This window comes from Sarcophilus harrisii, chromosome 2, assembly GCF_902635505.1.
Source record: "Sarcophilus harrisii chromosome 2, mSarHar1.11, whole genome shotgun sequence".
NCBI lineage: Eukaryota > Metazoa > Chordata > Mammalia > Dasyuromorphia > Dasyuridae > Sarcophilus > Sarcophilus harrisii.
This window is the reverse complement of record NC_045427.1, coordinates 657,703,110-657,728,581: the sequence shown is the minus strand read 5'-3', so window position 1 is coordinate 657,728,581 and position 25,472 is coordinate 657,703,110. Positions and strand designations below refer to the sequence as shown.

Genomic DNA, 25,472 nt, shown 5'->3' with positions numbered 1-25,472 from the left:
AGGGAGGGGAGGTGAATATAAATTGGGAGAATTGGAGAAATTGGGGGATTAGGTGGGATAGGGAAATTGAGTGGATAAAATGAGAAAGGTAAATACTTGGGTGATGGGACGGGTTGAGGGACTTGAATGGAATGATGGAAAGTTAGATTTGGCGGTTCCATTTTGCGGTTTGGTTGGGGAGAGGTTGTTTTTATGAGTTTTTCTATTACGGGGTTTTTCTGATGGAGTTTTCGGTGGGACCAGCGGTGGCGTGTTTGTTTTATGTATGGGGTTTATGGAGAGGGCGGAGTGGGGGAGTTTAAATTTCAGTTTTGGATTTTCTTGGGAATAAAGGGAGTGGTCGTTGGGGAGATGCCTGAGTTGAGTTTAAAAGTGAGCAAGTTTCCAGTTGCATTTAAAATGTCAGAGGTGAGGGGGAAATTTGATTAGGGGAGCGGAGAAAGGGGGCGGATTAGTAGGGTTTTGGTTTTAGCTTTTGTGGCCAGATGTGTGACGGAAGTTTTTCCTTTCTGGGATTTGCATGGGAGCGGTTCCGGAGTTGTGGGGGTTTGGACTTGGAGAGTTTGGTGGAAGTGGTGGAGGAGGTTGAGGGAAAAGATTGGGGAAAGAGAGTTGGAGTTTGTTTATGTAAATTTGGATGCGGAAGGGTGGGCTTGGGGTTTTCCATTGGAGTTCGCAGGAAATTGGGAAAAGGTTTTTTGGAGCGGGGGGTTGAGGAAAAAAATTGGAAAGATGTGGGGAGGGGAGGGGAGTGAGAGGGGGGTGGGAGGAGGAAGGTGTGTGTGGGTAGTTGGGTGAGTGTTGTGTGAGGGAAGAGTTGGTGTGGATGTGGGGTGTGTGGTGTGGGAAGTGTGTGGTGTGTGGGGGTGGTGGAGATGTGTGTGTGGAGTGGGTGTGTGATGGAATGGTTGTGTGGAAATGTGTTGGGAGGAGGGTGGAGTGTGGAATGTGAGGTGTGTGTGGTGTGTGTGAGGAGGTGTTGTGGAGGTGGGAGTGTGGGTGGATGTGGAGTATGAGGTGTTGTGGGAGGTAGAGTGAGGTTGGAGGTGAATGTGGGTGTGGAGTGTTGTGGGAAGGGGAGTGTGGGAGGTGAATGTGTGTGTTGTGGTAGGGGAGGTGTGATTGTGTGTGAGGGGAGGGGGCGGCGCGGTGGGGAGGGTGCGCGGGTGGGGGGGGGGCTCCTCAAGGTCATCTGCCCCCACTCCCGCTTTTTCAAGGGGAGGAAGGGCCTTCCCCAGGGGGCCCCGCCGGCAGAAAGCGGGCTTCCCTGCTCAGGGAGGGTGTCCCTGGGGCTGCCTGGCAGGGCCGGGAGGGGAGGGATGCCCCCGCTGCCCCGCGCCGCCCGTGCCAGGCTGCCAGGGCCAGACCCAAAGCCCCCGCCCGCTTCCACTCAGCCCCCGAGGATGCCCGTGCCAGGAAGGGGCGGGAGGGACGGGGGCGGGGGCGGCTTGGTCCTTCTGTATGGGCCCTGGGGGCGCCAGCCCGCTCCAGCACGAGAAGGGGGACTGGCGGGAGTCGCGAGATGGAGGAGGCGCCTGGGGGGGCCCAGGGGGGCCCCGGGGGGGGCCCTGGGGGGGCCCAGGGGCGGGGGCCGCGGGGCGGGGGCCCTAAGGGGGGGGAAGGGGCGGGGCCCAAGGGGGGGCCCTTGGGGGCGGGGCCCTGGGGCGGGGCCGGGCCCAGGCGGGGCGCGCCCGGGAGGGCGGAGCCCAGGCTCGGCGGGCTCCGGCTCGGAGCGCATGGAGGCGGGCGCGCTGGCCGGGCTGAGGCGGCGGCCTGCGGGAGAGGAGGAGCGGGGCGGCCCCGGGGACGCGGTGAGGCGCGGCGGGGCCTCGGGGTGGAGGCGGGGGGCCTGCGGCTGCGGGGGCGCCCCTCTGCTCCCTCTCTCTCCTCCTCCCCCTCCCCCCGTGCTCCTCCCCCTCCCCCTCCTCCCCCTCCTCCTCCTCCTCCTCTTCCTCCTCCTCCTCCTCCTTCGCCCGCCTCCCGCAGCACGCTCTGAGCGCCCGGGGCGGGGGAGGGGGGGAGGGGGCCGGGCTCTTGCTCCTTTCCCCAGACCGGGGAGGGGCCGTCCCGCAGCTTGGCCGGCCTCTGGCTGGGGGCCCCGGTCAGGGGAGCTTCCCGTATTTCCTGCCATTCGGGAAGCCGCCGGTGACCCTCACCCCCCACTTGGGGCTGTGCCAGCCCAAGCTTGCGGAGCCTGTGCCCCCGCTGAGGAAAGCCCGTGAGCGGTGCGGGCGCCCGTGGTGGGGGGTCGTGCCCCCGGAACCGAGGAGGCTGCTTCGGGGGATGGGGGAGGGAGGGAAGGGAACGTTTGGAAGGACCCCTGCCCCCAAGCCCCGCAGTCCTCCCCCTGAGCCCTGAAGTCCTCCCCCTGAGCCCCACAGTCCTCCTTCCAGCCCCACAGTCCTCCCTTCCAGTCCCATAGTCCTCCCCCCAGCCCCACAGTCCTCCCCCCAGCCCCACAGTCCTCCTCCCAGCCCCGCAGTCCTCCCCCCAGCCCCGCAGTCCCCCCCCAGCCCCACAGTCCTCCTCCCAGCCCCGCTGTCCTCCCCCCCCCCCAGCCCCACAGTCCTCCCCCCAGCCCCACAGTCCTCCCCCAGCCCCACAGTCCTCCTCCCAGCCCTGCTGTCCTCCCCCCAGCCCCGCAGTCCTCCGCCTGAGCCCTGCATCCTCCCCTCCCGAGCCCCGCAGTCTTCCTTCCAGCCCCACAGTCCTCCTCCCAGCCCCGCTGTCCTTCCCCCTAGCCCCCGCAGTCCTCCCCACAGCCCCGCGTCCTCCCCTGAGCCCTGCATCCTCCTCCCGAGCCCGCAGTCCCTTCCTTCCAGCCCCCACCTCCCCAGCCCCTAATCCTCCCCAGCCCCACAGTCCTCCCCCAGCCCCGCTGTCCTCCCCCCAGCCCCGCAGTCCTCCCTTCAAGCCCCGCAGTCCTCCCCCCACCTTCACAAATTCAGGGAGGGCCTGCCCTTCAAAGGGGAATCAAAGGGGAAAGACACAGGTGGGCACCTGACTAAGGTGCCAGGCCTGGCAGACCCAGGGAACGGCCAAAGGCCAAAACCCCCGATGGACTGGGCTTCAGCACAACCCCTTGGCAGCAGGGCAGGGCCTTCTAGCCTGCCCGGGAGGAAACGGCCCTTTTAAGATGCTCCTGCCCCTCAGCCCCCTCCCCATCCCCCGGTTCCCTTCTGGCGGCAGAGCCAAGGTCTGACTTCTTTGTCTGGCGTTCAAGGCCAAGCCTGCCTCTGCCTCTGCCTGGAACACGGAGCTTCGGTTCCGTTCTCTCCGCCGGGAAGCCCTCTGGGACTGAGCGAAAGTTGGGGAGCGGTGCCTTCCGCACCCTGGAGAGTGAGTTCTGTTTGTTGTGTGTCCGGTGGAGTGCGGACTGAGCCTTGTCCCGGCGGGGGAGTTAACGAGGGGTCCGAAATACTTGTCAACTCCAGGGAATGGCAGGACTCGAGAAGCGGGGCTGGGTCTGACGGGTGCAAGTCAGCTGGAAAAGGTGAAGGGCCTCCCTTCGAGGTCGAACTCTGCTAGCCGGGTTGGAGTGAGAGGCTTTGAATTTGTTGGTGAGCGCTGGAGAACAAGGAGAGGAAGCGAGCGGGCCTCAGCCGTTGCCCTGGGCTGGATTCAGCACCTAGCCATTGACCGTCCCCACCCCTACCCCCCAGTGCTTGTCTGCTTCTGGGTGCCAGCCAACTTCTCCATGCCTTAGCGGCAGGACAGGCTGCGGGAGAGAACAGAAAGTCGTTTTGCCCACATTCGACAGGCCCCCAGAAAGGCAAAGGGAGGCTGCTAGTGAGCTGGACAGCCCTCGGCCCAGACAAACTTTTAAATATTGCTTCACCTGTTGCCTTGACTTGCTGTGGATAGAGGCTTGGAGTTACCTGCCTCTGACACTGATTGCTAGCTGTGTGATGCAGAGGTACCTCTCTGAGCCTCACTTTGCTCTTCTGTAAAATGGGGATATCTTCCTCAGAAGGGGATTATATAAGATACAACTAACTTTTGTTTTTTCTAGAATGTTCAAAGTCTAAATTCTTTTAACGTGGACATGAGATCTTATTTATTTGAAAATAAGCAGCTAATGAATTCCTGCGCAGTCCCAATCAATGTATATTGATAGAATGAATAATGTACTGGTGTATTAATGTATTATCTACATTATAAAAATGCAAAACTGGCCATTTAAAAAGCTGGCATAAAGTTGTAATTAACAGTATTTAAAAATGTTCAGTAAACTTTTCGTTTCAAATGTTTTCAGTAAAATAGAATTGACAATTGTATTCCTTAGAACAATTTGATCAAATACACTTCGTAATTAAAAAAAGAAAAAGCCAGGGTTTGTTCTGAGGGATAGGGAAGAGTTTGTAAGCAAAAATTGTTTGTTAATAATTTTTTATTCAATTAATTTAATCAATGTAGCAAACCAAGCAGATATATTATTTTCTTTCTCTCTTTTTAGGTGCTGTTTTATTGAAAGATACACAATAGTACTAATAAGAGACTGCAGCAGTCCTTGAACAGGATAGCTTTGTGGTTAGATCCAAGGCAAAAACAAGAAAAAATGATATTGTGTCTGGTTTTAACTTGGCAGAAAGTTTTCCGTGCAAATCAGTTCGTGTTTCATTATCCTAATTATGTCTTCTTGGGAAAGTGAGAAGCCCAAGCAGATGTTTGGTAGGACATGGGAGAGAGGGGAGTGTAGGGGGTGATAAGGGTAGGAGTTGGGACTATAAGGGGGTTGAAAGGGGAATTGTCCTGTAAGGCTGGAAAGGTAGGAAGAACCAAGTTGAGAAGGGCTTTGAATGCCAATGGGGACTTATGTTTAAACCTGGAGGTGATAATAGAGAGCGATGGAATTGATGCATCGGAAATGGGGATGACCTATAGCTTAGGAAAATAACTGTGGGAAGGATAGATTGGAATGGTGAGAGGCTTGAGGCGGGACCATCCCAATGGTCTAGACAAGAAACTGTGAGATCCTGAACTAGATCAGTGGGTGTATGAGTGGAAGGAAGGAGATGTTTGTGACAGTGATGGTGGAGAGAAAAAAGATAAGATTGGCAGCAGCTTCTTGGTTCTATGGAGTGAGGGATATCAAGGATGACACCACATTGTGGACCCAAGTGACCAGAAGGAGTGCTGAGGGGAGCAAAGTAGAGATCCAGACCAGCTAAAACACCTCACTAGGGAGTCTGATTTGAGGCATAAAATCCTTCATAAATATGCCCTTCCTGGAATGAACATGAAACCTGCAATAGGAAAGGGAGCCATTTCATTTATTTACTTTTTGCTGAGGCAATTGGGGTTCAGTGACTTGCCCAGGGTCACAAAGTTAGGAAGTCTGCTCTGAGACCAGATTGAACTCAGGTCCTCCAGACTTCAGGGCTGGTGCTCTCTCCACTGCGCCACCTCGCTGCCCCAGGGAACCATTTATTCTTAAAGAACATCCCCCAAAAAATCACCTGATAATTCCATATTGCAGTAAATACTGGCAAATTTTCACTTTTCCCAAATGACAACATTTTTATCATGCTACAAAGGTAAACTTAATTAGCCACAAAATATAACTAAATTTTTTTTTCTAGAATGTTCAAATTCTAAATTCTTTTAACTTTGACATGAGATCTTGTTTATTTGAAAATGAAAATACAATTTACAAATATTTTTAAAATAAATTATATTGGGGGATTTTTTTGTGTTAAGGCATTTACCCTTTTGTAATTAAAAAAGACAGGAATTTTAAGATATAGTATTTATCATAACAAAATTATATCCCAAAACACCAAATTGCAACTTGATTAATAAAAACTGCATTTTGAAAGCAATCATTGTTGAGAAAATACAGCTGCATACAATCAGACAGGTATGGAGTTGGAAAAACTCAGTTCATGGTACCAGTTTGCAAGATGATATTCAGAAATGTGCATGCATCAGATGTGAAATATATATAATTTAGATGTAATTATAATCTATAATAAAGGTGATTGGAGTCTATATTGTCCAATTAATGATAGAATCTTGTGAATTATAATATTTGAATGTCCCCAATTTTTACCTGTATGTCTAAAACAATCAAAATAACAGTATCACTAAGAGAAACAAAAATGTAAAGCTTTTTATGTTTAAAACCTGTGCACGGATAATTTTTCAACATTGACCCTTGCATAGCCTTCTTGTGTTTCAGATTTTCCCATTCTTCCCCCCATCCCCTCTCCTCGATGGCAAGAAATCTAATATATGTTACACATGTTAAAATATATATTGAATCCAATATGTGTAAACATATTTAAACAGTTGTCTTGCTGCACAAGAAAAATCAGCTCAAAAAGAAAAGAAAATGAGTAAGAAAACGAAATGAAGCGAACAAAATCAAATAGAGTGAGAATGTTGAGTTGTGAACCACATTCAATTCCCACAGTTGAGAGCCAAAATTTTTTTAAAGGTGAAACTTGGGTGATGTCTTCCAAGACAGCGAGGCTGGGCTATCCCCACTGGCTTCCTTTGACCAACTACAAGTCCTCCTAGAATTGAGGGGTTAGGGTTAGGGTTAGATAATGCCCTCCGGTTTCCAGGTCTTTATTGGTCTGGAATAGGAACAAAGTATCTATTTTCTTGTTATAAGTTTTCTAAACCAGGTCTAGAGTCCAATTGCAAGAAAGTATCAAAAATTGCATCTAGGACTGTGTGCTGAGTCCAGACATTGGGCAGAAAATCCATAGTTCCAACCCTCATGTGCTTGTGATCCAATGCAAGGAGAAGTTGTTGGACAGAATTTCTACATTGGAGTTACTTGTAGGATCAATCAGAGTATGTGCCAGGCACTGAATTAAGTGCAAGGTGGATGGGAGAGATGGGGACTGAGAAAAAGTAGGACCAGTTCCTGTACTCGAGCTTCTATTCTAATTATTCTGTTCTTTTTTTGAGGCAGCCAGATGTGGGGGGATGAAATTCTGAACAGGTGTACTTGAATCCGAGACACTGAGCACTTAAGGCTAATTACCCATTCATGTGAGGGTTCTATATACATATACTTAGATGAGATGGTGATGTAATGGCTCTCCTCACAGCTGAATGTGTGGTGCTGGCTGAATGTGTGGTGGTGAGGTTAGGCAAGGATTGGAGGGCCAGGGGAGAGAGGTCAGGATCACTCACCTGCAGGACGAGGAGGAGAGAGGCTTGAGACTCCGAACTCCAGAGTCCAGGATTCATCTTTGCAAGCCAAGTAACAGCTTACCTACCTCCTTCACTTCTCCCCCTAAAGACCAAGGACTTTGATTGATCCAGACTCTGACTGATCCTGAGGCCCTCCAGAGAGTTAACCCGGACTTTATAGCAGGGTTAAGTGACTTAACTAGGGTCACACACCTAATAATTGTCAAATGTCTGAGGCAGGATTTGAATTCAGGTCCTCATGACTTCAGAGCCAGTGCCCTATCTACTGCATCACCTAGCTTCCCCATTCTGGTCTTAAAAACAAAATCCTAAGATGGCCTAATTTTCTAAAAGAGAGAGTCAACAAACAAGACACATACAGAGTAGCTGGAGGATAAACTAGATCTTGGTTTGTCCAAAGAATGAGATCTCTGAAGTGGGTCCATTTGAATGTGCACTGCATGGTGCCATGGAGCTGGAACCAAGGATCATATTTTGTACATCTCTAAATTGGAATAGCCCAAATTTGAATACCACTTTAGGGGGTTGATCCCTCAGCCTAAACAGGACCTAGTTCAGACCTGAGAAGAGGAAACACTGGCAGCTTACGGGGCCAGGGAAGATTTCCTGTAGAAGCTATGTACTTCAGCCGAATCTTGGAGGGTGCCAGAGATTCAAAGAGGCAGTTGCGAGGAGGGAGGGCATTCTAGTGTGAGGCGCTATCAGTGCAAAAGTGTGGAGAAGGGATTTCAAGTTAAAGCACAGGAAGCAGGCCAGCACAGCAGGGTTAGGAGCTTTGAGTTCCTAGATGGAATAATTTGTAAGAAGGCAGGAAAGTGGGGTAGGGAGGGCAGGAAGCCATTTGGGCAGATGATCTAGTTGAGACGGGCTAAGAGCCTGCCCTCAGGTGGTGGCTGAAATGGACAAAAGATTGGCCCCCTCAACCAAATTGCTCTATGAAGTGCTTGCTCAACCATGTTCAGAGAAGTGTTTGTTCTATGGAATGCTTGCTATTGTCAGTTGTCAATGCAATGTCAGTTAACCCTGACCTGTTTCATTAATCCATGTCAACATCTGCCATTGTGCATTCTCCTTACATCCTTTAAGCTCCCCCTATTTCCCCTTTGTAAACGGGAAATCGAGTCAATGTTTACCGTCAAATGTAACCCCAAGGCTGAACGAGAATGCTTAGAAGGCCGTCTCTACTTCTGTTTGGGGTGGAACTCTACTGAGAGCTCCTTCCTGGCCGGCAATAAATCCTTTCAAATTACTAATACCTTGGCTGTCCTGAATTTTGTCGCCTGGGCTATTTCATTTGGAGGTCCCACCGAGATAGCCTTTGGCCCGCTCTGACGGCCAGTCCCTCTCCCTGGAGGGCGAAGGAGGTTACGGATCCTAGGGGTTGGCCACCGAGAGACATCCCTCTGGCCAGTTTCCAGTAATTTCTTTCTGTGGAACAGGAGAGCGAGATCCAAATTTTTGAATTCGGTTCAAAATTGCCATAGAGCGTTCTAAAAGCCAGTTCTGGTTGATAAGATTTTGAGGGGCCCCTGCAGCTGTCTGGTCATTTTAGCAGCCGCCTGTCTGGTCTGGTGAGTACTTTGTATCTGTAGCAAGTGGCTAAGCTGGACGCAGCGCTAACGCCCTTGCTGACCTCCACGGGATGCCGTGTGACGGTCCTGGGTGTCTATTTTTCATGGAGATTCAAGAAGGTAGAAACATTATCACCTGCCTTGCTGTTGCCCCTGAGGACCAGGAGACCCCTCCATTGGACTTGCAACTGAAATTTTCCCTGTGTGCTCCCTCATTCCCCTTTCTCCCCCAGTAGAATGGGAACTCTTGAGAGCAGCCGGGTCTGATTTTGCGAGCGTATCCCCAGGCTTTGGCACATGCTTTTTAGCCAGTGAGTATTGGTAACTGCTCTATTCACTCCTTCCTTCCTGGCTGCATTCTTTGGGGTCCTCCTTCAGTTCTCATCCCTGAATTTCTAAAAAAAAAAAAAAAAAAAAAAAAAGGCTTTCAACAACCTTCCTTTCCCTTTTTTTGATCTCTGAGACAGAGATGCAACCCCCTCACTGTTCCTGAAAATATGTGTTTTCTTCTGCATTTTGAGTCTCTTCATCAGTTCATGTAAGTCTGCTCCGATTTCTTAGAAATTCTCTGTCATTCATTGCAGTTTGTCGAGCCATTCTGCAATAGGAGGACAGCCTTCTCCTAGTTCTGAATTCTTTGCTTTCCCACAGAGAACTACCCTAAGTGTGTCTGCCCATAAAGAGCCTTTTCCTCCTACTGATCATTTTGGGATGAAGGTCCAGGAATTGTACATCTGGATTGAAGGACATGCACAGTTTGGCAAATCCGGGGGCCTCATTCTAGTTATTTTCCAGAGCATGAGGACCATGTCCCCAGTTCCTCCAACACTGCAGCCATACATGCTTTTTCCCAGTCTCTCTAACAAACAACTTCCACTTTCTATTTTGTCATCTTTGTCAATGTTACGGGTGAAAGGAAGAATATCAGTGTTGCTTTAATGTGCACTTCTCTATTAGTGATTCACAGCTTTCTTTTACATGTATGTTGATAGCTTAGATTTCTTCCTTTGAAAACTGCCTCTCGATGTTCTTTAGCCATTTATCCGCTGGGGAACAGCTCTTTTTTGTGGAGGTGGGGAGTTCTTGGAACTTAGCAAGCCTCAGTTGAATCTCTATGCCGTACCTGGAGCCTCCTCGGTTTGGTAGGACCCATTGGAACTGAGGAGCAGCTGCCATCACCTTTACGAACCTCTGACCTCTTCAGACTATTGCCAGTAAGGCAGTAGAAGAGGATTCCCTATGACAACTGCGAAAAACTGTGTTTGGTAGAAGCCTGGGACCCTGAGAAATCCTGAGGCGTCTTTAAATTCCCTGTCTTTGTGAGTTTAGATCTTAAGAGAACTGCAGGTTCAGTTGGTAAAAATTAACCCTCTATTTTCTGGCCTGCTTAATTGAGCATTTCTGTACTGTTGGAAAACTGAGGATTTCTACCATGCCTGCTTGTGGCAAGTTCAAAGCCTTACCCATTTTGTAGCCCCTCTGTAACTTATGTGCTGCTAGAGAGACAGGCACCCAGATACAGAAAAGGAGTTTGGCTTCTCAGGGGCTCCCCGCCAGTGGAGGGGCCCTCATTAGACCTTAGTGCTCTGAGCCCGCCGCCGGAGCCCACAATCTCTCTCATGTCTCACTGGGATTTGCTCACGTGCTTTGGGCTCTCCCTATCTGAATTTTAGTGTTGATGCTCTCGTAAAAATGTAAGGCAGGCCTTTGAATTGAACTTCCAATATAGTCTTAAGCCACTTGTAAACTTTTCCTTCTCTTGACTATTTCACTCATTAAGTTCATTCATGTAGTATCACTTTCAGTAACAGGATGTCACCTAACAAAAGGCCAGTGGCATTTTCCCCACTGGACGGTGACTCGCCTTGCCGGGACCTTCTCCAGGCTTCTTTATTTTCTTTTTGGTCCCATCCCTCGGGGGCCATGATACAAATTTTACATGTTAGTGTCGGCATCTTATCAGATTTCTTCTGTTCCTTGGCTCCCACCCACTGTTGGTCAGTAAGGTCGCTGTTCTATTGATCTCCTTCAATTATTTTGAAGTAATGGGATCTTTGTGTAGATGCAGGATTTTCATTTGCTTTATAGACTGCAAGTGTCTCCTCAGGTTGGTGCTAAATCTTCATCTGCCGTTATGAAGTCTGGCAGATCTCCAGTAGAAGTGATTGGGACTCAATAATCTATTTACCACCCACAGTCCCCGAGTTAAATGTTTATGCAGGATCCATTAACGTTAAGCCAGGCCGGGTCATGGCTTCTGCTGCTCCAAGCGTAGAATTTGAGAATTCGACCCCAGCAAGCCACACATGGGGCAGCTAAGGGACACAGGGCGTGGAGTCGAGAAGACGAGTTCAAACGTGACCTCAGGTAACTTACTACGGTGTGATCCTGGGCAAGTCACTTGAACTCTGAGTGTCTGAGTTTCCTCATCCATAAAAGTGGGGATAAAAATAGCACCTATTGAGATAAGTTATTGTGAGGATTAAATGAGATAATAATAAAGAAAGGAAGGAAGGAAGGAAGACAGAAAGAAAAAAGAAAGGAACAAATGAACAAGCAAACGAGGGGGAAAGAGGAGAAAGGAGCATGCATAATTACAAAGGACATGATCTCAAAGAGGAGATATGGAAAGACCCTATATAAACACCATCTAAATATTAGTTGTTGATGTTAAATTCATTCAGCAAATCCACATGCACACTACATGCAAAGGACCTGAGCTACCAAAATAAAATGTGCAACAATCCCTGCCTGCTGGAAGCTTAAGTTCTGCTGGGAGAGTGGGGAAGAGGAGATTTGCGTAGACAGGTAGGATATAAAGCATAATGAAGACCAAAGGGAAAACAGGCAAAATTGTCCCAGGCTATTTGAAACAGAAGAGACCCTGTCAACTGGGGTGGGTAAATATGTGTGCTTATATATACCCAGATGTGTGTGTGTGTGTGTGTGTGTGTGTGTGTGTGTGTGTCCAGAATAGGTTCATACATCGCCTCAGAGACATACAAGGTAACAACTACAAAAGTGGCAGCCAAGTGGAGGTTTGTGGAAGATGGGGATGGAGCTGAGGAGGGCATAGGTCCCAGGTGTGGGCAGCATTTAGGGTACAGAGCACTTGCGGGGCTGTGCAGAAGCAGGAGGTGGGGTGGAGAAAATGTGCCATTGGAATCGAGCACTGGTGTCACACACAAATAGAAACAGAGGCTATTAAACCATATTAACATTAACATCTACGTTGGATTGTGTTTTCATTTCTTGGATTTTGTTTGGTTCTGGCCACCCTGGGGAGTCTTGTGGTGGGTATTTGACATTTCTGGGCTAGACTATTGAGTGTATGAAGGGAACTAAGGCCAGCCTGGGCTGGGAGAGGAGCTAGAGCTGGCTCGGCGAGGGCTCCGGATGTTTGGCCAAGGAATCCTGAGGCAGTGGGATTTTGTCCCTAAAAATCATTGAATATTGTGGAGTTAGAACGAAGTTAAAGGTTGGAAGAGCCATTCAGAGGCTCTGACAAAATCCTGCTCCCTGCAAAGATAGTGATTCCATGGAACAGCCCAGGCTAGTGACGCTGGAAATCTGGCCATGTTTCCTCTCGAGTCTCCTGAAATGTTGTCATCTGATTCTTACCAGGATGACCTCTTCCCACTATGAGGAGTTTAGATGACTCACTGGGCTGGTCATTCTGCTTTTTGGAGGACCCCTTGTTGCTAGAAAATTCTTCTTTATCTCCCTGTACCCCACTCAGCTCTCTTTCTCCTATCAGATCATCAGAAGACATGAATCATACAGCTTTCTTTGCCTTCCCAGGCCCTTCAGCTCTTCCTGGTGCCTTTTTATTTCTCTGCTCGACTTGGGAGCTCTTCTCTGGGCACAGTCCAGTTCGCAGCTATAGCCACAGAAATCACGGCCGTGACAGCCGAGCAGAAGGTCTCAGGAGTGACTGAGCTTGTACAGCCCTTGTCTTTTTTTTTCTGCATTCTTATTCTTCACCCTATACTTTTACTGCAGGCTTAGATTGCTTTGGATTTTCAGTAGCTAACACACTGCTGGTTCATAGTGAGCTTACAGTCGGTGGAAACCCCTAAGTCTTTTCATGCGAAATGATGTCTGTTTTTGAAATCTAAACATAGAATTCTCTGTTTAAGCCTGTTCAGTTTGCTCCATCATCCCAGCCTGTCAGGGTCCTTTTGGGTCCTGATTCTGTTATCCACCATATTAGCTCCCCCTCTTTGCTTCCTATCATTGACCAATTTGATAAACTTGCCTTTTGGGTCTTCATCTGAGTTACTAATTCAAATGTTGAGTATATCAGGACCAAGGACAGCATCCTCCCATGTGCCACTAGAAGCCTCCCTCAGGGACATTGATGTTGATTCATTAATTAGCATATGTGGAGTACAATCACAGAGCCGATTCCAAACACAACTTCCTTGTCTCATGATTCTCTCATTTCTGGAGAAATCAAGGCACATTGTGTCTTAATAGACTCAGGCTAGTGACTATCTGAACTGAAATAAAAGGAAGCTAGCTTGACACTGGTAATTAGTGATGAGCCCTTGCTGGCTCCTTGGACTCACCTGAGTGCACACTCTGTCCATCTCCGTGCAGTTTTGCTCTCCATCCTATAGTTTTCATGATCTACAATTTCTTCCCCTCAGAAACTATTATATTAGCTAATCAGGCTTCAGGCTTTGACATTTCATTTCCCAGCATCCCTCACAGATTACCAATAACAATGCAACAAGTATGTTTGCAAGCTCTATCAGAACCCGGTAATATAATGCTCTGGACTGGGAGACTTAGACACCTACAGTAGGTAACGCATCGACAAGTCCCCATCCGACATGGCTTTCGTTCCCTCATAGCCAAATTGGAGTGCCCTTTCCTCTCTGAAGTTCGTTCTTGAAAACAATTATAACTCAACCCTCTGATTTTGTGCCTATTTTTTTTTTATTCCATTACCATTTTGTCTTGTATGCCGAGCAATAGGGCCGACTCTTTCCTGGCTTTTCTTCTGACTGAGAATAGACTGCTTGAGATTGCCTCATCCTAATCAAATACAAGCGTCACGTATGGGAACAAGCACTGACTTGAGTTGGGAGCTGGACTCCAACCCCAAATCTGCTGCTCCTGATTGGATCCGACTTGGAGGAAAGCACTTAATGTCACTGAGCCTCGGCTTTCACCTCCAAAAATAAGTGGATGGGCTAGATGCCCCCCTGAGGTCCCTTAGAGCCGTGACTTTGGGATTTTGAGGCTTAATTGATATTCTTGGAGCCATCAAGCTATACCTGGCTGCTGTTCATCCTTTCCAGATTTTGCCCTGTTCTTTCAACACGGTTGGCCTGGTTGTCTTCTATGTCTGGAACACACACACACACACACACACACACACACACACACACACCTCTTGGAATGAAATCTTCAGAGCCTGGTTCAGCTGCTGCGAGATCCTACATAAACACTTTTCCTTATTTCTTCTACTCTCTGCTATGGGAAACATCTTTCTTCCTTCTTGAGTCTTTCAAGCTTCCTTCTTTGGGCCTGTCCTTCTGGGTATATCTATATTCTATACCTTCCCATATATTCATGCCCATGTACAGATATATCTGCTGGTCACGGGGCCTCATTATGATTGGGCCTGTTCAACCCCCTTCCCAGCCTCTGCTTTCTGGATTGGGGATTGGAAGCTCCTTGGAGTCTGGGACTTGGGCCTCGTTTCATCTTTGATCTTTGCTGCCTGGCACAGCCCATCCATTGAAAGATCACATGCTTTTAAAAATGTCATTTGAATTGAAATAGAATATTTAATCTGGAGAAATAAGATGAAGCAGGAGAGCACATCATTCACTCAGCCTTCAGTTGGCAAAGATGGAAACTGAGGCCTACCTTGAGAGCTGTGTGCTTGTCATAGTGTCACACAAGCCCCTTCCAGGTGAAATCTTTTTTTAGCATCTTATCTTTGTTGATATATTTTTTGCAGTAGTTTCATTTCCAAGTTTTATATCTATTCATCTATCTCCCCTTCCAATTTCCCTTCCCTATCTAGCAAGACCTTTCATAACAAAGATTTAAAGAGCGGAGAAAGGCTCAGAGAAGCTAACACACCAACTATTCCTGGCAGTGTGGGCACTATTCCATATCCATAGGCCCTTATCCCCATCACTTCTGGAAAAAAGATTGAAGGCTGGAGACAGATCCAGCTTTATCCTCGATTTTGCCCTGGGGGCATTTTTGAGCTTGTCTCTTCTCCACTCCTCCTCTCTTACTGCCCTACTCTCCCTCTTCCCTTCCCTGCCCCCCCCCTTAGTCTTCATGCTCTGTCTCTTGCCCATCTAAAATTCTCTGGTCCTCTACCTATGAGATGCTGCCTGTTACACACTTTGCAACCCATACAGCACTACGTATCAACTCTTGTTGTTATTATATATTATAATCGTGGCTGGCATTAACTGTGAGGACCCGCAGCCAATGCTAACAGGATATTTTGTGGTTAAATGGTTCCCCCTCCCTCCCATAACATTAGAGAATTCCTCCCATTTATCTTTTAAAATTGATTTCTGAAAAGAAAACTGGAATGCTGGCTTTCCCAAAGATTAACTGAGCATACCCCGCTAGTAATTCACTTGTTCCTTGACTTGCAGGAAGCAAAGGAGGGGGCTTCTTCCTGTTTGCTCTCTGTCCAATCCTTTCTGAACTGACATTTAAGTAAAATGGTGAGAGCTGCTCACGGGACGTCTTGAACAAAACGAATGGCTCTGGCCCATTTTCAATATCAATAATCTAATGACAGTGGTTTGTTGTCGGAGCTGCAGAGAAGGTACTTGGAAGCGCCTTCTTCGGTCCTATAAAACCAGATATCCCGGCAGTGCTGGAAATAATAACATTATGTATAATTGATAGTTGTTGTTTCTGAAAAAGATAAAGTTTAAAGCGAGCTCCTCCCATGCATCGCCAAGTTTTCGGGCTCCACAGGGGTCTGGGGTTATTGTTGGAGTTTTCGGGAAGCAAATTGAGTTAGAAAGGCTCACGGTTTATGAGCCGGTTTGCTTGTTTGTTTCAGAAACGGGCACGCAGGAACATCGAAGCTGGTGCTGGGGAGGACACTGACCAGGGACCAAATGGACTGCCCCGGGCGGGCTGGACTAACTTAAACGGGCTCTCCGAATCAAAGGGCATCTTCGCCCAGGAAGTCCTGCCTGGAAATGTGCAAGGCAGACAGAGCTTGCTGGTAGGTACCCATTCTCCCCAACGTGATTTTAACTATGTTAGCAAAAAGCATCAATAATCATGGTTCTGATTCATCCCCGTGTGATTTGTTAAATAGATTTCTGCCAACAATGGAAGGGGGCCCACCCAGCCTTGCTCACGCTGTCTCGCCGGCGAGTCTGTAAGTGCCTTCACCTCCGTACTGTGACATCAAAGATGGGCTCGTTGCTAAATATTAGATCCATAAAGCAAAGTTAATAAAAACCACAATTATGTTTCCCAGGAATGAGGAACATCAATAAAAGGAGGAGAATTGATAGAGCCTTTCTGGAGCCGGGAGCCTACACTGGGTGTCTGGCTACGGCTTGGGAAAAAAAAAAGAAGTCCCAGAAGCCTCTTGCAGGCTTCCTAAAAAGTGTAGTTGGGAAAGTAGGCAGCTGGCTTTGGAGACCCAGGAGCCCTGGCCCAACTGCCCCGAGAACTGGCTAAAAGCAGGTGGCTTGGAAGAGTGTCCCAGAGGAAAGGACCTAAGCTGTTTCCCTAAGGTTATATTAGCAAAATCTAGAACTGTTTATGACATACATGTACATATCAAAACATACCTTTTTACATCTACGTATGGGTAGGTTCGGATCCACACATGTAGGTCTGCATACACAGACACGTATGTTCAGATACACGTATGTGTGTCTGCACACCGAGACATTTTGTTCAGAGGAGCTTCTCCAAACGCCTCCCCCCCCCAAAAGAAGGCAGATAAACCCCAGGTTGGGCAAGGAAGAAGACACTGAGCCTTTTGCTCATTCCAGGCCCCCCAGTGTGAGATCTCAGCCCCCCCCCCCCCCGTTTTGCACACTGTATGATAAAGGGCCCAGAAGAACAGTTCCCATCTCTCGAGCACTCTGAGGAGCCAGGGTAGCCTCTGTCAGGAACTTGGAGGGGACCACAAGCTATTTTATCGCCCTTGGACTGAAGAAGGAACTGAGGGAGATGGAGGGGCTTGTGTTTGTCCCCTCTGCTGGTTCTTTGTGTCTTATACCGGGGCTCTGGATTCTTCCCATCTTGCCCCTATGCCTCAAACCAAGGACGGGAGGCTACGGCGCTGCCGTGTATCATATTGTTACCATTAAAATGGCCCAAAGAGCAAATTAATGTGTGTGTCCATGAAAATATACAGGTATATGTACGCTGTGCGTTCATGTTTACATACACGTATAAAACATACATGATGTGCACATTACATGTTCCTGTTTGTATACACATTATGGCAGTGTCTTTGATACCTGGCCCATGATTTTATTATTAATGGGAACTCCCTGTGAGGAACCTTCCTACTCAACAGATCTTTGCCCTTATGTACAACTGAGAGCTGTGGGGAATTCCCTGGGCTGCTCAGAGACTCCATGACTTGCTCAGGGACAGGGCAGGATTTGAAACCAGGACTTACTTCTTGTAAGAGCAGTGCTTTCCCTTCAGGGGCTCCCTGCCTCCGCTGGTCCATGTTTCTGCAGTAGGCTAGAATGATGCATTCTGCAGCCCTTCATTAATGCTGGGCCTAGTCCTGGGGCTGCAATGAGAAATCACAAGTATCTCTGCCCTCAAGAGGTTTTGACCCTTTCCCCTCAATTTTTAGGTCAGATGCCTCAATATTAGGTGATTGAGTCTTAACCTGCCAAAGGTCAAAGGGCATTGAGGGATCTAGTGCTGAAATGGACTTCAGAGGCCTCAGGTCCAGCTGCTCCATTCTAAATATGAGAAAACTGAGGCCCAAGGAAGTTATCTGCCCACCACAATCCTAGATACTCTAGGCCTCTGATTCAGATGCTCTTTTCCCCAGAAGACAAGGTTTGGGATTTTCTTTGAAAGATTTCCCCTAACAATCCCCATCCGCAGAAAAGAGGCGGTTTTGTGTTTGGTTCGGCAGAGTGGCGAGTCACCAGGTTCTGGATGCTCTCCCTTACCAGGTTCTGCGTCCTCTGGCTTCCTCAGAAAGACAGGCCAGTTCTAGGAATGGCCCGAGGAAAGAGACCCAGGAGAGCTGCCTGACAGCTGTTACCCAGCCATAATTCCATTCCCCTGGGGCGGAGAAAGGGCTTTTTGCCCCTTTGCAAGAAGAAATGAGCTCAGGCTGAACTCCCTCTGGCCAAAGCCAGGCTTCCTCCTTCCTGGAGGCCAATTCTGAAGGCTTGTCCAGCTGGGGAAGCTGGAGAGGAGGCCAGGGCCAGGCCGAGGCCCCTGGGGTGGGCTTGGCTAGTCTCGCTGTGCTCCATGCTGAGAAGGGAAGGGGAGACCCCGGAGAACCTCCTCATGTGGTCTGTGACCGAGTAACATTCTGCCCAATCCAGTAAATACTTAAGCAGCTGCTGGGTGCCAAGTGCAGAAGCTGCAAAGGAGGAAGGGACAGCTCCCCTTCCCATCTCTCCCTCCACCCTTGGACTGGCTTTTGAACAGTTTCTCTTAAACATAAGAGACATATTTTGTGCAGCCCACTCCCCTCATGATGGCAAGAGCTGTTCTGAGGACAGAGACCGCGGGCCCCTGGGTACGTGTCCTCCACTGCTGATGGGGGGATGGGGTGGTCGAGGATCCCCCTTTCCACCTGTTCTCAGATCTCCCTTATTCAGAGTTACGTCAGGTTAGGAAGGGGCAGTCTTTGTGGTTAACTTCCCATTTGCTTTCCTGTTTCCATTTCCAAAATCGATGCTTGAGGTACATGAGGGCGCTGGGAGCCTTGCATGAATTTTTTATGGCTGTAGCTATTTTCAGCACAATTTGACCCAGGCAGGAATATCTCAGTGTTTGCATCCACTTGTTCTAAATCTTATGTAAATAAAGCTGGAAGTTTAAATTTGGAAAGCAGAAGAGATCGCCTTATATCTTCTTCTGTTTGGAGCATGGCCGCTTTCCATGGCGGGCTCCGTGAGAGGGAGCTTGGAGGCCCAAGGGAGTATATCTTCTGCTCAGACCATGGCCGCTTTCCATTGCGGGCTCTGTGAGAGGCAGCTTGGAGGCCCAGGGGAGTGAATGGCAGGCTTGGAGCGAGGCCCTCTGTGGACGTGGGCTCGCTTTGGGGTCTTGGGCAAGGGTGTGGGGCAGAGAGTGCCCGGGAGGCTGATGGAGGAAAGCAGCCGCCGTGGCATTTCATAAAGCGCTCGCCCTGGGCCGTCACGGCTCATCCTCACAGCCACCTTGAAAGGCCGGTGCCGGGATAGCCCTAACTTCCATGTAAGAAGAGTGAGCTTGCCCGGGATCAGGAGCGGGATCGCAGCCAGTGTCCTTCAGACCCCTGACCCAGGGCTCTCTGCACGGCCCCACCTTCCTGCGAGAGAGAAAGGGAGGAGAGGCAAGAAGGAGGAAACCGGAGGAGCCTTTGTCGGCTCTTGGGATAGGGCGGCCCCCCGCCAAGCCACGGGGAGAGTGTGGAGAAGCTGCTCGGGCTGCACCCAGAGCTCCCGGCCTCATCGGGGAGGTGATTCATGGGAGAAAGCTCAGCCACAGATGCTGTACGGGAGCCCGGGACTCCTTAGGGTCGGCAGGACAGACGGGCGGGCACAGAGGCCTTGCCTCAGTAATGTCCGGAAGTCCCTGGGCCTCAGCAACAGCATGGACAGTAAGGGGCCGTCGCCTCACAAGAAACAGGATTGCCGACCATGGCTGTTTGTCCGTGTCCCATGGAAGCCATGCTGATGAAGGAGCCGGGGGCAGGGCAGAGATGAATCCTCCCACCACTGGATCATCGTAGGGGGCATCTCCCCACATGTCCCGTCCAACTCAGTGACCAAGTCTGACCTCCCAGTGGTTGCCCACCAGGTGATGAATCTCAGGGTCACAGGCTACAAGTGTTTGTTAAGTCCTGGATTTGATTCGTTACCAGGTGCCATTTTCTGAAATCTAGCACAGAGTAATGGGGGAGGGGTGGGGAAGATGGTGGTGGATTGAGGCTCCCCAGTGGAGACCGAGGTTGTACCTGAGCTCGAAATCTTTTGAAGTTTAAAAGCACTTAATTCACAGCCAGAGGGGGAAAGTCTGGGAGACTGGGGGCCTGCAGGAGACTCAAATCAGAAAGCCCAACCTGTACTTCCAGAGAAATCACGAGGGACAGAAAATTAAATGTTCTGAGGAAAAGGAATAATGGAGTTCAAATGAAAACTTAGGGCGTTTGGGGAGACAAAAAAGTTAGAATGCAATCAAAAGTGTTCAGACTGGAAGCAGAGAACCCCAGCCCCTCCCCATTCACCCTACACCAGGTGCAGGCCGGCTCTGGGATGCGGGCAGCTCTCGGCCCTTCGCCCAGCCTCAGTTTCCCCCTCTGTAAGATGGGGTCTGGGTGAATTTGCTTCCAAGGTTTCCTCTAGCTCCCTCTCATCTGCTCTCTCCAAAGAGGGGCAGGGTAATGGAGGCCCAGTGCCACAGCTTCTGCTGGGGGTCTCCGCAGAGAAAGGCACTTTTGCTTTGTGGCTGTGGGAGCCTGTGCTAGGGTGCACCAGTTGTAATGGGATGGGGGGGGGTAGGCGCAGGTTGGCGAAGGTCTGTCGGTGCAAAGAATCATCAGCCCCATGGAAGGCGAAGACCTAGGGCAGAGGGCAGAGCCAGGCAGAGGGTAGTTCTGGGTATTGGTATGGGAGCTTTTTGGCAAAGCAGCAGCCACCTGGCTTCCCGGACTCAGGAAGGACGGCTGGAACCATTCTGGGGATGCCCTCAAAGAGCACGTCCTCTGGGGACGGTCATGCCAGGAGACGGGCATTGATCGGGTGTGACCATTGGGCAACAGAGACAGGCTCTTTTCGGAAGCTCAAGATCATTGAGGGGGCCGGAGCCAGAGTGAGCATAATCACCTCCTGTGTCTGAGGTGCTTTTGTCATCTCTTATATTTTTTTCTCAAAACAAAGGAAATGATTGTCTCTCTGCAAGGATTTTCTCGGGAGAAATGACACATATGTGGTTAAGGAAATCCAGTCTGACTGGGGGGGGGGGGTGGCAAGGGAGAGCGGGTGTGTTCCGGGCTTGGGGGACAGACTGTACCAAGATGGAAGATCAATAGGTCACGGATGGGGAACCAAGATGGACGGGAGATTTTATGGAAGGAGAGTGAGCAGGCCTTGAAAATTGATTGGCTGGAGGGACTGAGGAAGTCCAAGGAGCGGAGCATGGCGCTGAGGGCTCTGAGAGAGACCTGAGGCGGACCTGGGAATTCACTGATCTGCAGAGATCCTGCACGAGGGGACTCTCCACCAGCGCCTGTAGCCATCTTCTCCATAACATAAAGAGCTTTGGAGAGTCGTCCCGGAGCGGGGGCGAGCTGCCTGCTGGACACTTGTGGTTCAGGAACTGACTGACTTCCCTGGGCTTGTTGGAATGCCATAGGTTGGACTTGAACCCATCTCTTTCTGGCTTTGAAGCCGGAGTCTCCCCACCGTGGCAGCCTGCCTCTGCTTTAAGTGGGAGCTGGGTTTGGGGGACCACTGGAGGCCTGACTTCTCTTTAAACTCAGAAAGGATCACACTGAGGAATTGTTTTCTCTCTCAATTAAAAAAAAAATCAACCAACCTTTATGAAACGCTACCTCTGTGCCAGGCATGGTTCTAGGTGTGGGGCACTCAGAAAAAGGAAATGAGCCCCTGCTCCCAGGAGTTCCAGGGAGAGAGAGCAATGGCCAAGAGGGCGAGGGGGCCTGGTGGGGGGCAGTTATCCCTGCTCGGGAGCTCTGCAAAGACATCCAGATGCACCAATAGTCTTGGAGCTAAAAAAAAAAAAATGGCAGGTTAATGAGGTGCCGGCAAAACATGGCCTTCCATGGCCCCTCGTCTGAGCTTTCTTAGAGATGAACTGAAATGTGTCGGGCATGGCAAGTAGTCATGTCAACCTACTGTGTGCTAGCCTCTGGGCATACAAAGAAAGGCAAGCCCATGGTCCCTGCCCTGGAGGAGTTCAGGGGGGATGGGTGGTGGGAAGCAAGTCCATCTGGAGCAGGGGAACGATCATGGAGGTCTGTACTCAGCTGACTTGAAAGCTAACGATTGGGGAGTTGAGAGAGAGCAACGCCCACATTTCAAAGGATGGTGGGTGTGGGGATGATTTAATAGGTGCACAAGGTGACTTCTTACCCAGTCCTTCCTTCTTGGAGATTTGGCAAGTTTGTGGATCATTCCTGAAGTCACACTTTTAAAAATGGTAAGAGAGACTGCAGGTGGCCCAGTGGGCAGAGCATCAGCCCTCAAGTCAGGAGGCCCTGAATTCACATTTGGCCTCAGATGCTTAGCACTTACTCAGTGTGTGACCCTGGGCAAGTCACGTAACCCCAATGGCCTCACCATATAAAAATTAAAAAAAAAAAAAAAAGACAAGCAAATCTCACAGGGTTGCTATTGCTAGTTTTAATTGTGAAGTCAGGCTGGGACTGCCCTGGGGGGCCGCGCTTTCTAGGCTGCCCTTCTCTCTCACATTTCTTTATCACGGATGGATAAGATCCTGGGCTGGCCCTGCCCCCTCATTCTTCGGGCCCACCCGGTTCCCAGGACTTGGCTGCTAGAGGCAAAGCCTTTCCCAAGGCATAGTTCTTCCCCGTGGCAGAGGATGAGGAAGGAGTTCAGGGCAGGGTGCTTTTGGGGCCTGTGGTTTTTAGCCATCTTTTTCTAGGAATTGAGCCTCCAGAAAAAGCAGAGCGGTGGCTCCCACTTGTATGCGAATGGCTTTTCTAGCCACTGTCATTTGCTCCTCACGGGGGAGATTGGCAAAGCAAAGGTCCTCCTGCCCATTCCCCAGAGGAGGAGCCCGAGCCTCAGCAGGCCACGGGATCTGACCCCTCCAGCAGTGCTTGGAAGTCGGGCCTCCTGACCGAATCACGGCTCGTGCAGGGGAAGGAGGAATCCCCAGATGCTGATTTTGAACTCCTCCATTTCTTGGGTGCTTAGGAGCTTTGTGCTGGTGCTATTCTCACTTGTTGTCTCGTGGACACATCAGTTACGGATATGTTCCATGCTGTGAGGAGCAGGAGGGCCTGGCAGTAAGACCCTGGTCCTGCTTTGCTGCTGCAGTCATGCTGGATGTGTGACCCTGTGCAAGTCACTGCTCAGAGCCTGAATTTTCCCATCTGTAAAATGGGCCTAATCCTCCTCTTCCCAGGACTGTAGGGAGAAAGTGTCATATGGTCTCGGGCACTGGTGCCTCTGGAGCTGTCAGCCTGAAGCAATGAACAGGGGCTGGCCCCAGTCCACCAGGTTTTCTGTTCTTCAGGTTATACTGCGGTGGGTTCTACTGTATATCCCTGTAAATTCTGGATTTGTTCTGTGGAGAACGTCGCTTTTATGGCTGCTCTGTATTAGGGGTAATTGACACCTTCACTCTTTGTCCTGATGAATAATGATGTGACCTTTCAGATTAAATGATGACAAATGGAGGTTTGGGCGAGAGATCCCCACGAAGGCCCAATCGTCCATTTTTCCATGCGAGCTTGGCCGTAGCCATCATTGAATTATTCTCCACGTGAAATCTGTTTTAGTGACGCGTGCTTCTTTCTTTTCTTTCATCGTTGCAGGGGCATTTTAACCACACCGTGAACTGTTAGAAGCCGCGAGTTGGCAGAGACGGCCGGATCCCAATCTCGGGCTTGAATCCTCCACATGATGATGAATGTAAATATCTTACGGGTGGATTTAAGACCCACCTGTTCAAAGAACAGCTCGATGTTATTTCCTGGGAAACTGTTTGCTCTCTCGTTCGGATAATCCCACAGTTCTCTGTTCTGGGCCCAGAAGAGCAGCGCCACTTCACAATAGCCTCCACATTGTCACTCCACACTCTTAAAATATGTCTTTTTACAGAAGAGTGCAGATTCATTAAATCATGATCAATTTCTTACTTTTGTAAAAAAAAAAAAGAAAAAGTTGTCGGGGGGACAGTTCCTCCACGAGAAGGAATTTCTTAGAAATATGGCGGCTTCCAGCCTACGTCCCTGAGTTAGCCCGCTTGGCTCCTGTTAGATTATTTTGTCAAGAGCACTGAATTGTGTATGTTCGAGATCGCTCGTGTCCATTTTTAAGAGGAGACAATGTTATTTTCATATAAACATGAAATTCTATTCTGCGACATAAAACTGAATTTTATCAAATGGAGAAATCCCCCTAGCTTGTGATTCTTTATTTGGCTGATGGCAGAAGACCATGTTTATGGTCATATGGAAACACCAGATTGTGCCAGGGCTTCACTGCTCCCATTTCCAATGTTCCCATCTTAGGGACTGGTTGGGGGAGGCCTCGGTGTGAGCTGAGTGGGAGGTGATTCCATCAGCCTCAAATCCCTGAGACTGTATCAGAAGAGGGAAGGAAGAGCTCGTACTCACTGGGCTGTTGGGATGGAATTCCCAAGGGGCCATGGTTTTGTATTTTTCAAAGCCATCTCTACAGCCCACAAGTCATCCCTGATGACCTTTTCATGTTGGGAAAAGGGGAGAAATAGAGGCAAACCATTGGACAGGAGGGAGTCTGCCATTGTTTGTGATCAGGATTCGCTAACATTACAAAGTGTTATAATCATCAAGAAAAAGACAAGTTTCGGTGCCAGGGTTCTGGGTCACTGGATGGATTTGAGTTTGGGAGATTTTTTTTAATTTTAGTAATACTTTTGATGATATAGGACCAAAAAAGCTGAGCAGGCCCTGTGTGGAGAGAAAGGGATAACTAACCTCAGGACAGCCCATATGTTCCAGTAGGATCCTTCCCATGTCAAAGGGGATCGAGGAAAGCCCTCCTTGTGGGAAGTCTGGGGAAGGATCTGGAAAGAGGCAAGAAGATGAATAGATGTTGATGGGCTGAGGTCCACATAACAGGAGGCCATGCCCCGAGGGGGATCATAGATCCTGGAGTGGAAGGACATGGTTCTCAAGGCCATTGTGATATGCTCCCATCCCCATCCCCATCGTCCATGAACAGATCGAAGCAGGGTTCCACGCTCATTTTATTGTAACCCATTAATGCAGGAGGGAGACAGGCAGAGGAGCACTTACCACTTGCTATGGTATAGACAGAGCTTTATGTTGCTGCCTCAATGTCTCACAGTAGTATTGGTGATTCATTATAACCAAATCGCTGTCTTACCGAGAAAATCTGTTGTACCACTCCACTAATTATCCATGTGTATATACACGTTTCCACACACAGCATATGTAGCCACAAATATACAACATATGCAACCATGCACACATGGAACATATGTAGCTATACATATAACAAATGTAACCATCCACACATGCAACATATATAGCCACACATATAACATGTAACAACCCACACATGCAACATGTTTAGCCATCCACACAATGCAACATGTGTAGTCATCCACACACATGCAACATATGTAGCCTTTTGTTCTGTGGTGTTCATTGCCTGCCCTCATAAATGTATTTCACTGAGTCACTTTCTTACAGCACCAATTCTTTTTTTTTTTTCAGAGCATTTTTATTAAAGCTTTTTTTATTTTCAAAACACATGCACAGATAATTTTCAACATTCACCCTTGCAAAACCTCATGTTC

General features: G+C 49.2%; 1 protein-coding gene across 3 annotated transcripts; it reads left to right on the top strand.

Moving 5' to 3' along the window:
• Nucleotides 1-1,682: 1,682 nt before the first annotated feature.
• Nucleotides 1,683-24,051, top strand: C2H10orf143 (chromosome 2 C10orf143 homolog). 3 transcript variants are annotated; one of them, XM_031957039.1, is made up of 4 exons: nucleotides 1,683-1,811; nucleotides 15,799-15,966; nucleotides 16,063-16,125; nucleotides 23,479-24,051. In XM_031957039.1, exons 1-4 carry the CDS (start codon nucleotides 1,737-1,739, stop codon nucleotides 23,506-23,508), a joined length of 336 nt encoding a protein of 111 aa, XP_031812899.1. In that variant the 5' UTR covers nucleotides 1,683-1,736; the 3' UTR covers nucleotides 23,509-24,051. The 3 variants fall into 3 exon arrangements, 2 of the variants coding, with proteins under 2 accessions (XP_031812899.1, XP_031812900.1); XR_001121416.3 differs by lacking the exon at nucleotides 1,683-1,811 and adding an exon at nucleotides 2,923-3,339; XM_031957040.1 differs by lacking the exon at nucleotides 16,063-16,125.
• Nucleotides 24,052-25,472: the final 1,421 nt, after the last annotated feature.

What these genes read in the sequence shown, in the direction of transcription:
- C2H10orf143 (XM_031957039.1), top strand. Translation starts at nt 1,737, where the DNA reads ATGGAGGCGGGCGCGCTGGCCGGGCTGAGGCGGCGGCCTGCGGGAGAG. An exon ending in GGGGCGGCCCCGGGGACGCG is followed by an intron (nt 1,812 to 15,798) that starts GTGAGGCGCGGC and finishes TGTTTGTTTCAG; the next exon opens with AAACGGGCACGCAGGAACAT. An exon ending in GCTGTCTCGCCGGCGAGTCT is followed by an intron (nt 16,126 to 23,478) that starts GTAAGTGCCTTC and finishes TCATCGTTGCAG; the next exon opens with GGGCATTTTAACCACACCGT.